Source organism: Sarcophilus harrisii, chromosome 4 (genome assembly GCF_902635505.1).
Source record: "Sarcophilus harrisii chromosome 4, mSarHar1.11, whole genome shotgun sequence".
Taxonomy (NCBI): domain Eukaryota; kingdom Metazoa; phylum Chordata; class Mammalia; order Dasyuromorphia; family Dasyuridae; genus Sarcophilus; species Sarcophilus harrisii.
The window spans coordinates 464,342,749-464,357,226 of NC_045429.1; the positions used below are offsets into that span (position 1 = coordinate 464,342,749).

Below are 14,478 nucleotides of genomic sequence, written 5' to 3' on the forward strand. Positions count from 1 at the left end.
CAAACTGACCCTTATCCTCTTTTTAAACAATCCAACTTCTTCATTTTGTTTGTTTTTTCCATGATCAGATGTTTATTTTTTCTCTTTCCCTCTTCCTTCCTTCTTGCCCATGAGAAAGAGAAAGAAAAGGAAAGAAAAACCCTTATACCATATAATTATACCCAAACCAAACAAATTCCCAAATTTATCAGATTCAAAATATATTTGTCATGCTTCATTTTAGTTTGTTCTCTGATTCATCATGAACTCTCTGGGACTATGTTTGCTCATTTAGTTTATCAGAGTTCTTATATCTTAATTGTTTTTATTTGAAATATTGATACTGTAATACACACCATGCTCCTGTTTCTAGTCATTTCCCTCTGTATCACTTCAAAGCAGTCTTCTTAGGTTTTTTTGAAACTTTCTCTGTGTTCTACAGCACAATGGTATTCAATCACATCCTATACCACAAGTTATTCCCCAATTAAAGGCACCTTCTTCATTCCCAATTCTTTGTTACCACAAAAAAGAACTACTAGAAATATTTTTATGGAACTAGAACCCTTTCCTCTTTGTTTGATCTCTTTGCAGTATAGTCCTAATAGTGATATCCCTAGGTCACAGAGCATGTATATTTTAATACCTTTGGGCATAGTTCCCCATTGCACAGCTCCACCAAATCTGGTATCAGTGGGCCTGTTTCCCAACAACAATTGTAATTGTCCTTTTTTTTGGTAATCTTTGCCAAAACTGATGGACCTCAGAGTTGCTTTCAGTTTCCTAATAATTAGTGATTTGGAGCATTTAAAAAAAATATATATATATATAGCTTGGGTTCTTCCCTTGAGAGCTACCTGTTCATAATCAGCAGGGGAATGGCTCTTCTAAATTTGAATCACTTCTTCATAAATCCCATTTGCTCTATTTCATTTTGTGTAAGACATCTGACCTCATTGGATTTTATTTTTCACATGTGTAAAATGAGCACTCCAGGTTACACTACCTTGATACCTTCAAACTCTTGGTCTATGATCCTGTACTTCCTTATATCCACCCTGATTTCTAGCATACCAGCTGACCATCACTAGAATGAACCTGATATCTTTGCTTTTCCTCCAACTTTCCTTGTGGGATTCCCCTTCCTATGATAGTATTACAAACTTCTACCTCTCTTAAATCCAGTGTTGCCTTAAAGCCTTGCTTAGATGGACATCAGAGTCATAGTCCCATAGTCCCCAATCATCTGTTACATTCTTTTATGCTCCAGATTGCTAGTAAACAATTCTTAATATCCACTCCCACCTTGGCAAGGTGAGCAACAATCTTGTGGCCATACAGGGTGACCAGAGGAAGTTGTAATTGCTGGGAAAGAGGTTGACCATAGGAGTAAGAGAAATTATTGGACATACTTTTAGAGAGGATCTTGAGACTGGTTGAGACAATGGGGGGGGCACTTTTAAATGGTGGACTATTTTCAGAATTGCAGACATATAGAAAAAGGCTCAGGTCCCTTGACTTCCATTGCCTACAACAGTCAAGACTATTGAGAGCAGATTCTGCCCAATTCCAAGCTTAAGAACTCTTTTTCTCTCATGTATTCTTTGGATCGTTTTAATTGGTATAAGTTCTCTGATCACTGTTCGCTGCTTTCTTTGGTAAGGAGATTGATAATGGCCTTTTTATAAATAGCACTTGATGAAAAAGTGCTAAGCCAGTGAGTGTAAACTGAGAGTTATCTTCCTCCTGGACAGCAATAAGAGGGAAGGGTTGTTGCCCTAGACTAGACATGTCTGAAGTATGGCATAGCAACATGTCTAGCTTAATACCTTTCTAGAGAAAAGAGAAATCTGCCAACTTGATCCTGGCAACCTCTACCTTCTGAAGTCTGTAAGGCATATTAGAATGGTCCTCTTCCTACTTTGCAAAGGTGGAACAGATCCCAGATCATACTGTTACTGGCCTCTTTTTATATTAGGCACAAAACAGAGATTTTTTAAGTTACAAATTCCTTTTCATTTTTTATAGTATTTAATTTTCCACAATTATATAAAATATATATATATATATATATATATATATATATATATATATATTTACAAGATTGTTTTCCCCCAAGTACAAGATTTTGAGTTCCAAAATTTAATCTCTCCTTCCCCTCCCTTCTTCCTAAAATGGTAGGCAACTTGATATAGGTTGTATATGTGCAATTATGTAGAATTTATTTTCATATTAGTCACAGTTGTAAAGCAGCAGCAGATCAGAAAGAAAAAAATCATGAAAGAAATAAAGGATGTGAAAAAGTACACATCAATTTCCATTCAGAATCCATCAGTTTTTTTATATGGTCATGGATAGCACTTTCCATAATGAATCCTTTCTATTTGTCTTGGATCATTATGTTCCTGAGAAAAGCTAAGTCATTTCTAGCTGATCCCCATACAATGTTGCTAATACTGTGTACAATATTTCCTAGTTCTATTCATTTTGTATCAGTTTATACAAGGCTTTCCGGGTTTTCTGAAATCTTCCTGTTCAAGATTTCTTAGTGTAAAATACTATTCCAGTACATTCATTTACCATACTTGTTCAATCCTTCCCCAATTGATGGGCATCTCCTCAATTTCCAGTATTTTGGTTTGATAGAAAGGGCTACTATAAATATTATTGTGCATGTAAATCCTTTCCCCTATGTGTGTGTGTGGGAGGCATCTGATCTTTTGGCTGGTGTGATTGGATGTAGTGATGCTGGACACGGGGAAAGATTTTAAGGCGATAGGATGATGGCCTGGAAGGCAGGTGGATGGGAGTGCATGTGGCAGAGTGTGGGTGGGATGTGTCAGGGCCTGGCTCCTGACAGGGAATGCCGGTCACTTTGGACACTGACTCCTGAGGCCGCGTGGGCTCCGCAGGCTGCCTTGTACAGGTATGAAACTCCTGCTTTCCCTGCTGGGCCCTAGATAAGGAAACAGGACAAAAGAGAGACCAGAAAAGTGAGTTGATGCCGTTTATTACCAGGAGGGCAGTGGCCAGGGCCATCCCCGAGCACTTTGACTTTAGAGAGAGTCTGCCAGGGGCTGCAAGCAGTGGGCCCGGGTGCAGGCATGAGCTTAGAGAGAGCCTGCCAGGGGGCTGCAAGCGGTGGGGCTGGGTGCGGGCATGAGCTGAGAGAGAGCCTGCCAGGGGGCTGCAAGCGGTGGGGCCGGGTGCACACTGAAGCGGGTGCCGAGGCTGGGGGCAGCCATGGTGTAGAGGAGGACTGGCATTGGTTCCACTGGCGGAGCTGTTCGCTGTGTCTTGATGTCTGTGCGGTCTCTGCAAGGTGGGATGGTGGTGGGTGGCTGGTCAGATGCTGAAGCTGATGCCCGGAGAAGGAACCCAGAGGCCCACTGAAGTCGGGCCCGGGGTGGGGGAGAGACAAAGGGCATCAGCCAGGGGGACAGAGAGCAGCACCCTGTGGTCAACAGCAAGATTTCTGGCCACAGCTGAGAGTGCAGCAGATGGGTTTGCAGCAGGTGGGCCGGCAGCCGAGGGCCACATAGGAGGCAGGGCGGCAGCAGGTGGTGGCTGGATAGCAGGAGGGTGTGCAGCAAGAAGAGGAGGAAGACGTGGGTGCGCAGTAAGGGGGTTTGCAGGAGACAGGCACATAACAGGAGGCTGGGCTGCACACGGGCCGGCAGATGAGGGACACGCAGGAGGCCGGGGGGCAGCAGCTGGACGGGCAGCAGCAGGAGGTGGGGCAACAGGATGTGGTCACAGAGCAGCTGGGCAGGGAGATGCAGCAGCTGGGCTTGCAGCACACGGGGACGCAGAGAGGCTGCCCGGAGGGGAAGGCAGCAGAACTGGGGCTTAAGAGGCCGGCCAGGAAGCCCCGCCAGGGGTGGGCAGCAGGGGGGAGCAGGAGGGTGGGCCCTGGCAGGGGCCAGGAAGCCGGAAGGTGGGGCAACTGGCCGGGCCCAACCACAGGGGACCCGGGGGCTGGGACAAGGGGGCCAGACGGGGTCCCATTTGGGAGTTTCCGGCCAGGAAGACGGGCAAGTATCAAGGGGCAAACTTGGCCCCTAGGGAGGCGAGCCTTGAGGCCCAAGGGCCACGGGGTTGTTGGGGAGAGTTGGGAGTGGGAATGGGTGTTGGGGTGAAATTGACCGGGGGAGGGTGAGCCTTTGGAGGGGCTTTTTTTGCCGGGGGGTGGGGGAAGGGAGGGTTTTTGGTTGGGTGAAGCGTCCCCGGGAAGGTCCCAGGGGGGTTTTTAATCCCTTGGAGGATGGCCCAAAACCCCTTCCCTTGTTGTTGGGGCCCTTTTAAAGGGTTTGGGGTGGTGAAAGCCTTGGTGGTTTGTTTTATTTGGTGGGTGTGTGGTCGGGTGTGTGAGTGTTGGGGTGGGTGTGTGTGGTTTTGGGAGAGCACAGGTTACAGGGATTTGAGTTTATGGTATCCTACCTTGGGTTCTGTTGGCTCCCTGATGCCAAAGGTGAGGCTGAAAGGAAGTCAGTGGGTTTGACTTCTGGTGAAGGGAGGAGAGGGCTAGCCAACGCTGGGCATCATCATGTCATACTGAGGGGCAGGTGCCGAGGCTTCTGTTTTCTGAATCGGTTCTTTGTTGTAGAAGCTGTGACTTCACAAAAAGCCAGGGAGAGAAAGCGTCCCGGAGCGCACCGACACAGCGATCTGATTGGCCAGCGGGGCAGCTTCCGTTCAGTGACGTCGGAGCGAGAGTGTAGGGGCTCAAGGCGAGAGGGGGAGCAAGAAGTGGCCGCCGGTTGGACCGGAAGGCGACTCGAGGGGTGGCTGACGAGGATGAAGGTTCGCCAGCCTTGGCGGAGGCTGGAGCTGCTTAGAGGGAAGGAGAGAGCAGAGAGCGAGCGAGAATGGCGGAGGCGCGAGCGCGCAACGCCAGCAGGACTGCTCCACGCACAAAGAGAGCGAGTGGGAGAAGAAGAGACTCCCATGGCTTCCTGTAGGGAAGAGGAGTTGTAGGTCCATGTCAGGGCTCTTGGGCAGGAAAAGGCTTCCCACCCTGGGTCCCTCTAACAGAATGGGAGGGCGGAAGAACCAACAAGTGGAATACCCCAAATCACCCGGGACTTGGGTGTCCGTGAGCTCCTGGCCTGGACTTGAAGGCCCCAAGGGATCTTTCTTTCCAGTCTTGTTGATCATTCCGCCCCCCGTTCCTTCCAGCAAGCCTTTTATCTCCCCACCAACACCCGACTCATTTCGGGTTTACTAACCCCCATCCAAAGATCCTCCCCACTTTTTTATCCCATAATTCAGTCCTCCCTCTATACCCTTAAAGCAAAATGTAATATATCACTATTTTTCTCTTTTACTAAGTTTTCTCTGTTTTCCCCTTTTAGAATGAAACCCACCCTTTTTGCAACTCCCTTTCAGTGGGGGTTTATTATCATCAGAGGGAAAAATTCCACCTTGGGGAAAGAACAAAAAAATACTCTTCTTCCTTCTTCAAAAAATTTCACCAAGGACTTGGGGAAAAAGTCTTCCATCACCTTTTCCCTCTGGAGGGACCATCCCCCAGAGCGGCCTCCCAGGAGGATGCCAAGGGTCCCGGTGAAGGCCCCACTCTTTCCAAGATCCTCGGGACCCCACTGAAGGATCTCCTGGGGTCCTGGGCATCTGCATCAGCGTCCGAGGAGAGACAGTGGTCAAGGCTTTGATGTGGTCTGACCCGCTAGTCCCATGATGCAGCTCCAGATATGGCCTGGTTTGAGAGCAGGACTGATGGGGTTGGGGCTGCTTCCTCTCCCAGGGTTCTTGCTCCTCATGAGTAAAGTTATTGTGTTTTAATTATTTGTCTTCATGTTCCTAATGTCGGACATATGGCGACTCAGCAAAAGGTTATGGATTCGTTGATTGAATGTGTTCCCATAAGAAATTCGAAGGAAACATTGTTTTCTCAGGGAATTCCTCTTCTCTTAATGATATCAGTTAGAGTCGAGGGAAGTCTGGGTAGACTTGTCCCCCTCGTGGGTGCCAGCTGTGGGCTGGGGCTGCTGAAGAATAAGAAGAGCTAGACATACAAAAAAAAGGCAGAAAGGATCCTGCCCTTAAAGAGGGATGTGAGGTGAAAACAGCTAGATGGACAGATAGAAGACATGTAGTAGAGGGGAGTTGTTAAGGCCACCCTTAGGGCCGTTTACACCCTTGTTTTCATCATTAACTCTCCAGCCCCCTCTATCTCCCAATCCCTCCTCCTGGTTCTTCTCTCTGATCCCAGTCTCCTTTTCCAGATTGCCATCCATATTGTTGCTTCCAAAGCTTTGTCCTGGGCCCTGCCTTCTCTTACTCTACTTTCTGGGTGATTTCATCAGTTTTCATGGGCTCAGCCAGGTGCTCACACATCTGCTCTGGCCTGTCTCTGAGCTACAATCATACATTGCCAACTGCCACCGGCCACCTCAATTTATTTGTCCCATAAGCATTTCAACCCCAATGTCCAAAAAGTAAAAAAGCCATTTAATATCTTTGACTCAAAACCATTGCTTCTTCCCAACTTTCCTATTTTCAAGGAGGGCTAAATCAGACTTGGAAACCTAGATCATCCTTAATCTGACTCAACCACTATCTGTGTGTTTTGTGATTTTTTTACATTTACCACATCTTTCCCAGACATCTCTTTCTGGGATCCCAAACTGACCCTCATCACCTCTCACCTGCACAAGTTTCCTGCCTCAACTCTGTCCACTCTGGGCCGCCAAAGTGATTCTCCTGAAGCAGACATCTGAGTGGATCACTATTCAATAACCTCCAGGGGCTACCTCTTATCTCCTGAAAGCCCTTCCCATCTCACACAAGCCCTGTTTAGCCCATTCTCAATCTGGCACCCCTGGAAGGCTTGCACCACTTCTAGTCAGTCTCGGCTCCGATAGCCTTCACACCCTCCTCACCTCTGCCTTTGCGTTTGTCTGCCCCCCACCCTTTCTGAAGGCAACCTTTCCAGTCCCCTGCCTCCTACTATTAGAGCCTTCTCCCTGAGATCACCTTCCACTGTCCTCAACAGCTCTTGTATGTTCACAGTTGTTTACTCATTGTCTCTTGTGTTAGTTCCTTGAAGGCTGGGCCCACCACCCAGTAGTATAATATCATATAAGTAGTATAACGTAAGTTCCTTGAAGGCCAGGCTCACACCTAGTAGTATAATATACTATAAATAGTATAATATAAGTTCCTTGAAGGCTGGGCCCACCACCTAGTAGTATATCATATAAGTAGTATAAGTTCCCTGAAGGCCAGGCCCACCACCTAGTAGTATAATATACTATAAGTAGTATAAGTTCCTTGAAGGCCAGGCCCACACCTAGTAGTATAATATAAGTTCCTTGAAGGCTGGGTCCACCACCTAGTAGTATAATATACTATAAGTAGTATAATATAAGTTCCTGAAGGCCAGGCCCACCACCTAGTAGTATAATATACTATAAATAGTATAATATAAGTTCCTTGAAGGCTGGGCCCACCACCTAGTAGTATATCATATAAGTAGTATAAGTTCCTGAAGGCCAGGCCCACACCTAGTAGTATAATATACTATAAGTAGTATAAGTTCCTTGAAGGCCAGGCCCACACCTAGTAGTATAATATACTATAAGTAGTATAATATAAGTTCCTGAAGGCCAGGCCCACCACCTAGTAGTATAATATACTATAAATAGTATAATATAAGTTTCCTGAAGGCCAGGCCCACACCTAGTAGTATAATATACTATAAGTAGTATAAGTTCCTTGAAGGCCAGGCCCACACCTAGTAGTATAATATACTATAAGTAGTATAAGTTCCTTGAAGGCCAGGCCCACACCTAGTAGTATAATATACTATAAGTAGTATAATATAAGTTCCTGAAGGCCAGGCCCACCACCTAGTAGTATATCATATAAGTAGTATAAGTTCCCTGAAGGCCAGGCCCACCACCTAGTAGTATAATATACTATAAGTAGTATAAGTTCCTTGAAGGCCAGGCCCACACCTAGTAGTATAATATACTATAAATAGTATAATATAAGTTTCCTGAAGGCCAGACCCACACCTAGTAGTATAATATACTATAAATAGCATAATATAAGTTCCTTGAAGGCCAGGTCTGCCACTTAGTAATATAATGTCATATAAGTAGTATAAGTTCCTTGAAGGCCGGGCCCGCACCTAGTAGTATGATATAAGTTCCTTGAAGGCCCAGGCCCAGGCCCGCCACTAGTAGTACCTCAGTAGAAGCTTGTTATGTCCTTTCTCCAACCTTGGATCCAGTCTCCCAGCACATTGAAAGAATCTACTCTCAAATGAACAAGCCTTTAGACCTCCTGGAAGTGAAAAGAAAGAATGAGAAGTAGACATGTATATGGCAGATCCCATGATTTATTAGTTCAACCTTGCTTCTGACCAAGGCTGATTCCAACAGCAAACATCCAATGGGATGGCCTTTTGAGAGAAGATCCACCCTCAAGCAAAGTGGACAATGAGCAGAGCCAAAGTATCTGCAGTGAGGATCTTTGTTCTGTGGGTCACAGGGGAGGAGGATGGGGGAAATGGAAGCTCCTGTTGGCTGTATCCATAGCCCTGCTTTGTGTGGCCAGGGAAAGCTTACAGAGTTCTAGGGGATCTGCAGAGCTGTGGCCACAATGACCCGGCTCAGGGGGCTCCAGTCTCATCTGGACTCTGAGTGGATGGCTTGGAGGACTCACTCCTGCTCAGCAGCTGCAGGAAGGGGCACAGGTGGGTCTGCAGACCAAGGTTGTATAGGAAACTGGTTGGCAGCAGGAGACCTGGCAGGAGGGGAGCCCACAGGTCACAGGTTTGCAGCGGACAGGCACGCACACAGCAGGTTTGCAGCAGACAGGCACACAGCAGGCAGACTGGCAGGGGCTGGACACACAGCAGCTGGACTGGCAGGAGCTGGACACACAAGAGGGGCTGCAGGGACTAGCCTGGCAGCAGCTGGACTGGCAGGGGCTGGACACACAACAGGAAGGGGAGCAGCTGCCAGCTCCACAGACTGCCTGGCAGCTGGTCACCACAGGGCACGCTGGACGGCACAGCAGGGCCACACAGGAGGCCGGGCGGCAGCAAGGACGGACACAGCAGACGGGCTTGCAGCACACGGGCACGGAGCAGGTTGGCTGGCAGTCAGAGGAGCAGCTGGTGTGGCACATGGTGGGTGGATGGATGGGTTTTTCAGGAGAGGAGTAGAGGAGGAGGGATGGATTTGGAGTGCTCCTTCCCCTCTGCCCAAGGCTTTTATACTCCTCTGAAGAATGACATCCACAGAGTGGCTTTCCTTCCTTCTTGGTGTTTTCTTCATGTTCTCTCCAAATACCTTATGACCCTGCTGTATAATTTCCTATGAGAGTTGACTCAGATGACTCGCACTGACTCTTGAGCGTAATTTGTGCCTCCATCTCTCAGCCTTCATTTCCTGGGGGAAAGGATATCAGTTCAATTAGCTCCAGATAATGACAAATTTCTGCAGGACCCGTGGTTCACCCCTTAATTACTCAAGCAAAACACCCTTCTTTGTGCCTGGTCACCAACTTCCTGCCAGCTCCTTCAGTGGATCCGTTCATGTGCCTGCTCCCATCAGGGCTTCTCACCCTGTGTCCTTTCTGTTCATGTTCTGCCATAGAGCCTCCAAGCTGGGACCCGTGCCCCTTCTTCAGAAGCCTTTCTCCTTGTCTCCCTCTATCCCCTGGGTGCTAGAGGCCTCCTCAGGCCAGTCTCCTGGCTGGACCACGCAACCCCAGAGCGCTGTCACTGCCTCCACCTTTCAGGCCATCCTGGATGGCACACGGCCACCTGCTTGTGCCCCATGTTGTATCTCCTGGGTTTGGGCTATTTGGATGCCTTGGTTGATGTGCTATTTCAGGGTGTGTGACAGTACAGGGTAACACAGGTGGAAAAGATAGGGCTTGGAATTAGAGGGGATTGGGGGCTTAAAAAAGCCTCAAACAAAACCTGAGGCCTACAGAGTTGAACCTGCAGACATCCTAACGAGAAGGGGAGACAGCTGGGTTTCCCAAATGGCCGCTGCAAGCAACCTTTCCCAGGTCGCCTTCCTGGTTCAGTGGTGACGAGAAGAGCACCCCGTGCTCTTGGCTTGTGGGTCACAATAAGCATCTGACTTCATAAAGCAGGGCTCTCTACTGGCCCAAAGCCGCTGTGAGTGAGTGTCCAGTCACTCGAGTCAAGCGTGTGGTGTCAAAGTATGTCTGGTATCAAAGTGGTGCCGGCCTGCCCCAGGCCTCCCTTGGGATGGGTGTGGGACAGGTCACTGACTTAGGGGCCGCAGACTGTGACAGAGGCCCCTTCAGTGAGATGGGCAATTGCTCCGAAGTGGGGAAAACTGGGAAGTCCAAGAAGAAAAACCCAAAGGGATGAAAAAAACATTCATTTCCCCAAAGTTGACACATCTGTCTGGAAAGCTAGTCCACTGAGCACAAATATGAATACTCAGACTACAATAGCCCTAAGGTCTGGTGGGCCTGCGCTGACCACTCCCCTGCCCTTTCCCTACCCCAAGGTTTCCCCTCTCTCACTTGGGGTTGCTTCAAGCAAAGAATCCTATTTGTTCTAATCCTCAGGGGTTTCTAAAAGCCAGAAAACCTAGGTCTAAATTCTGCCTTGGCCGGGTGGCCACGCCCCTCAGCTTCAGGGAGAGAAGTAGCTCCCCAATGAAATCACAGTCCAATTCCAATCCATTCACACCGGTATCACCTGATGGAAAGTTAGCTCCCGGGCAGGCACTGTGGGAAGAGGCAGGCTTTGTACCATCAGCCTAGAACCCATCATAGTGCATACAGGAGGCACTTAATACATGGTTGCTGAGTGTTATTGAATGGACAGATCACAGATGGTGCTTGATATAGAATATTCAAGGAGGAGGAGGAGGAGAGCTGACTGGGAGAGTTGGGGGAGAGACAAAGAGCTCCCAAGTGCCCCAAAAGATGCCCAGCTGTTTCTGGACCGATCCACTGACTCAGACACAAACTTCAAGCATCTGCCTGAGGGGAACATAGCCCCTGCCAGAGATAGGTGAAGAACTCCCAGATGGAGCACGCTTTCTAGGGCATAGTGGCGAGCGGGGGAGGTAGCTCGGTAGTGCCTTCATTCTCCAAAGTGATACCTGCAATGCTGAAAAATTACCCTTGCATGCGTTTTGTAAATAAAAAGTTTTAATAAAAAAGAAAAAAATAAAAAAAACAACCCCCCCAAAAAAAACAAAAACAAAAACTCAGGTCCTCCTGACTTCAGGTGCTCTCTCTACTGCACCAACTAGCTGCCCCCAGAGGGCATTTTCTGTCCAAAGTCCATTGGGCTTGCTTTGGATCTCTGAACCACTGAGAAGGACCAAGCCTCTCATGGTTGATCATTCCACATTCTTGCTGTTAGTGTGTACAGTGTGCTCCTGGCTCTGCTGGTTTCACTCAGTATCAGTTCATGTAAATCTTTCCAGACCTTTCTAAAATCAGCTTATTCATCATTTTTTTTAATCTTTCTTTTTTTTTTTCTTTATTTTTTTAAAATTTTATTTAATAGCCTTTTATTTACAGGATATATGCATGGATAACTTTACAGCGTTTACAATTGCCAAACCTCTTGTTCCAATTTTTCACCTCTTACCCGCCCCCTCCCTAGATGGCAGGATGACCAGTAGATGTTAAATACATTAAAATATAAATTAGATACACAATAAGTATACATGACCAAAACATTATTTTGCTGTATAAAAAGAATCAGACTCTGAAATATTGTACAATTAGCTTGTGAAGGAAATCAAAAATGCAGGTGGGCATAAATATAGGGATTGGGAATTCAGTGTAATGGTTTTTAGTTATCTCCCAAAGTTCTTTCTCTGGGCATAGTTGGTTCAGTTCATTACTGCTCCATTGGAAATGATTTGGTTGATCTCGTTGCTGAGGATGGCCTGATCCATCAGAACTGGTCATCATATAGTATTGTTGTTGAAGTATATAATGATCTCCTGGTCCTGCTCATTTCACTCAGCATCAGTTCGTGTAAGGCTCTCCAGGCCTTTCTGAAATCATCCTGTTGGTCATTTCTTACAGAACAGTAATATTCCATAATATTCATATACCACAATTTATTCAGCCATTCTCCAACTGATGGACATCCATTCAGTTTCCAGTTTCTAGCCACTACAAAAAGGGCTGCCACAAACATTCGTGCACATACAGGTCCCTTTCCCTTCTTTATAATCTCTTTGGGATATAATCCCAGTAGTAACACTGCTGGATCAAAGGGTATGCACAGTTTGATAACTTTTTGAGCATAGTTCCAAACTACTCTCCAAAATGGTTGGATTCGTTCACAACTCCACCAACAATGCATCAATGTCCCAGTTTTCCCACATCCCCTCCAACAATCATCATTATTTTTTCCTGTCATCTTAGCCAATCTGACAGGTGTGTAGTGGTATCTTAGAGTTGTCTTAATTTGCATTTCTCTGATTAATAATGACTTGGAGCATCTTTTCATATGACTAGAAATAGTTTCAATTTCTTCATCTGAGAATTGTCTGTTCATATCCTTTGACCATTTTTCAATTGGAGAATGGCTTGATTTTTTATAAATTAGAGTTAATTCTCTATATATTTTGGAAATGAGGCCTTTATCAGAACCTTTGACTGTAAAAATATTTTCCCAGTTTATTGCTTCCCTTCTAATCTTGTCTGCATTAGTTTTGTTTGTACAAAAACTTTTCAGTTTGGTATAATCGAAATTTTCTATTTTGTGATCAGTAATGATCTCTAGTTCTGCTTTGGTCATAAAGACCTTCCCCTTCCACAGGTCTGAGAGGTAAACTATCCTATGTTCCTCTAATTTATTAATAATTTCATTCTTTATGCCTAGGTCATGAACCCATTTTGACCTTATCTTGGTGTACGGCGTTAAGTATGGATCAATGCCTAGTTTCTGCCATATTAGTTTCCAATTTTCCCAGCAATTTTTATCAAACAGTAAGTTCTTATCCCAAAAGCTGGGATCTTTGGGTTTGTCAAAGACTAGGTTGCTATATTTGTTGACTGTTTTATCCCTTGAACCTAATCTATTCCACTGATCAACTAATCTATTCCTTAGCCAATACCAAATAGTTTTGGTAACTGCTGCTCTATAATATAATTTTAGATCTGGTACAGCTAAGCCACCATCATTTGATTTTTTTTTCATTAATTCCCTTGAAATTCTTGACCTTTTGTTTTTCCATATGAACTTTGTTGTTATTTTTTCTAGGTCATTAAAATAGTTTTTTGGGAGTCTGATTGGTATAGCGCTAAATAAATAGATTAGTTTAGGTAATATTGTCATCTTTATTATATTTGCTCGCCCTATCCAAGAGCATTTAATATTTTTCCAATTGGTTAGATCAGACTTAATTTGTGTGAAAAGTGGTCTGTAATTTTGCTCATAAAGTTTCTGATTTTCCCTTGGCAGATAGATTCCTAAATATTTTATATTATCAGTAGTTACTTTAAATGGAATTTCTCTTTGTAACTCTGACTGTTGGATTTTGTTAGTGATATATAAGAATGCTGATGACTTATGTGGGTTTATTTTATAACCAGCAACTTTGCTAAAGTTGTGGATTATTTCTAATAACTTTTAAGTAGAATCTCTGGGGTTCTCTAAATATACCATCATGTCGTCGGCAAAGAGTGATAATTTGGTTTCCTCATTGCCTATTCTTATTCCTTTAATCTCTTTCTCAGCTCTTATTGCTAAAGCTAGCGTTCCTAATACAATATTAAATAGTAACGGTGATAGTGGGCAACCTTGTTTCACTCCAGATCTTATTGGGAATGGTTGCAGTTTGTCTCCATTACATATGATGTTTACTGATGGTTTTAAATAGATGCTGCTGATTATTTTAAGGAAAAGTCCATTTATTCCTATACTCTCAAGTGTTTTTTAATAGGAATGGATGTTGGATTTTGTCAAATTGTTCATCATTTTTAATAAATTTTATGGAACAATAACATCCGTTCCCTTCATATACCACAGCTTATTCAGTCATTCCTCAACTGATGGGCATCTAATCATTCTCCGATTCTTGTGCCTTGCAAATCTCCAAATGGAACACGAAGGAGAGCTGCTACCCTGGGGGGAGGGAGTGAAGGGGGGTGGAGGGGGCAGAAGGAACCCGTGAGCAGCCATGGAAGAGGAAGAAGGAAGGGTCCTCCTCATACCAGGTTAATGAACACTATGGGTACCCGGAAAGGGACTGTGAACCAGAATGGAAGCTGCTGCAGGCAGGAATGAGTCCATTTTTGGATAGCTGTGCAGCATCTAGCACTTTGCAGGTATTTAATAAATACCTATTTGATTAATTTCAAGAAGTCACAAAGAGGCAGACAGCTTGAGACCTTTGCAGAAGGGAGCAGGATAACTCCTCTGAACTATGTACACTTTCTCCATCCAAGGCAACCCTGGGACTGTTGCTGAAACCAGGAACTTCCCAGACCACCCTGGGAAAGCTA

At 45.5% G+C, this 14,478-nt stretch overlaps 1 protein-coding gene across 1 annotated transcript; it reads right to left on the reverse strand.

Moving 5' to 3' along the window:
* Positions 1-2,972: 2,972 nt before the first annotated feature.
* On the reverse strand, positions 2,973-9,196 carry LOC100927022 (keratin-associated protein 10-9). Its single transcript, XM_031968783.1, has 3 exons — positions 8,682-9,196; positions 4,636-4,809; positions 2,973-3,957 (listed from the first exon to the last, which is right to left on the reverse strand). The coding sequence occupies exons 1-3, from the start codon at positions 9,136-9,138 to the stop codon at positions 3,440-3,442; spliced, it is 1,149 nt and encodes a 382-aa protein (XP_031824643.1). The 5' UTR covers positions 9,139-9,196; the 3' UTR covers positions 2,973-3,439.
* Positions 9,197-14,478: the final 5,282 nt, after the last annotated feature.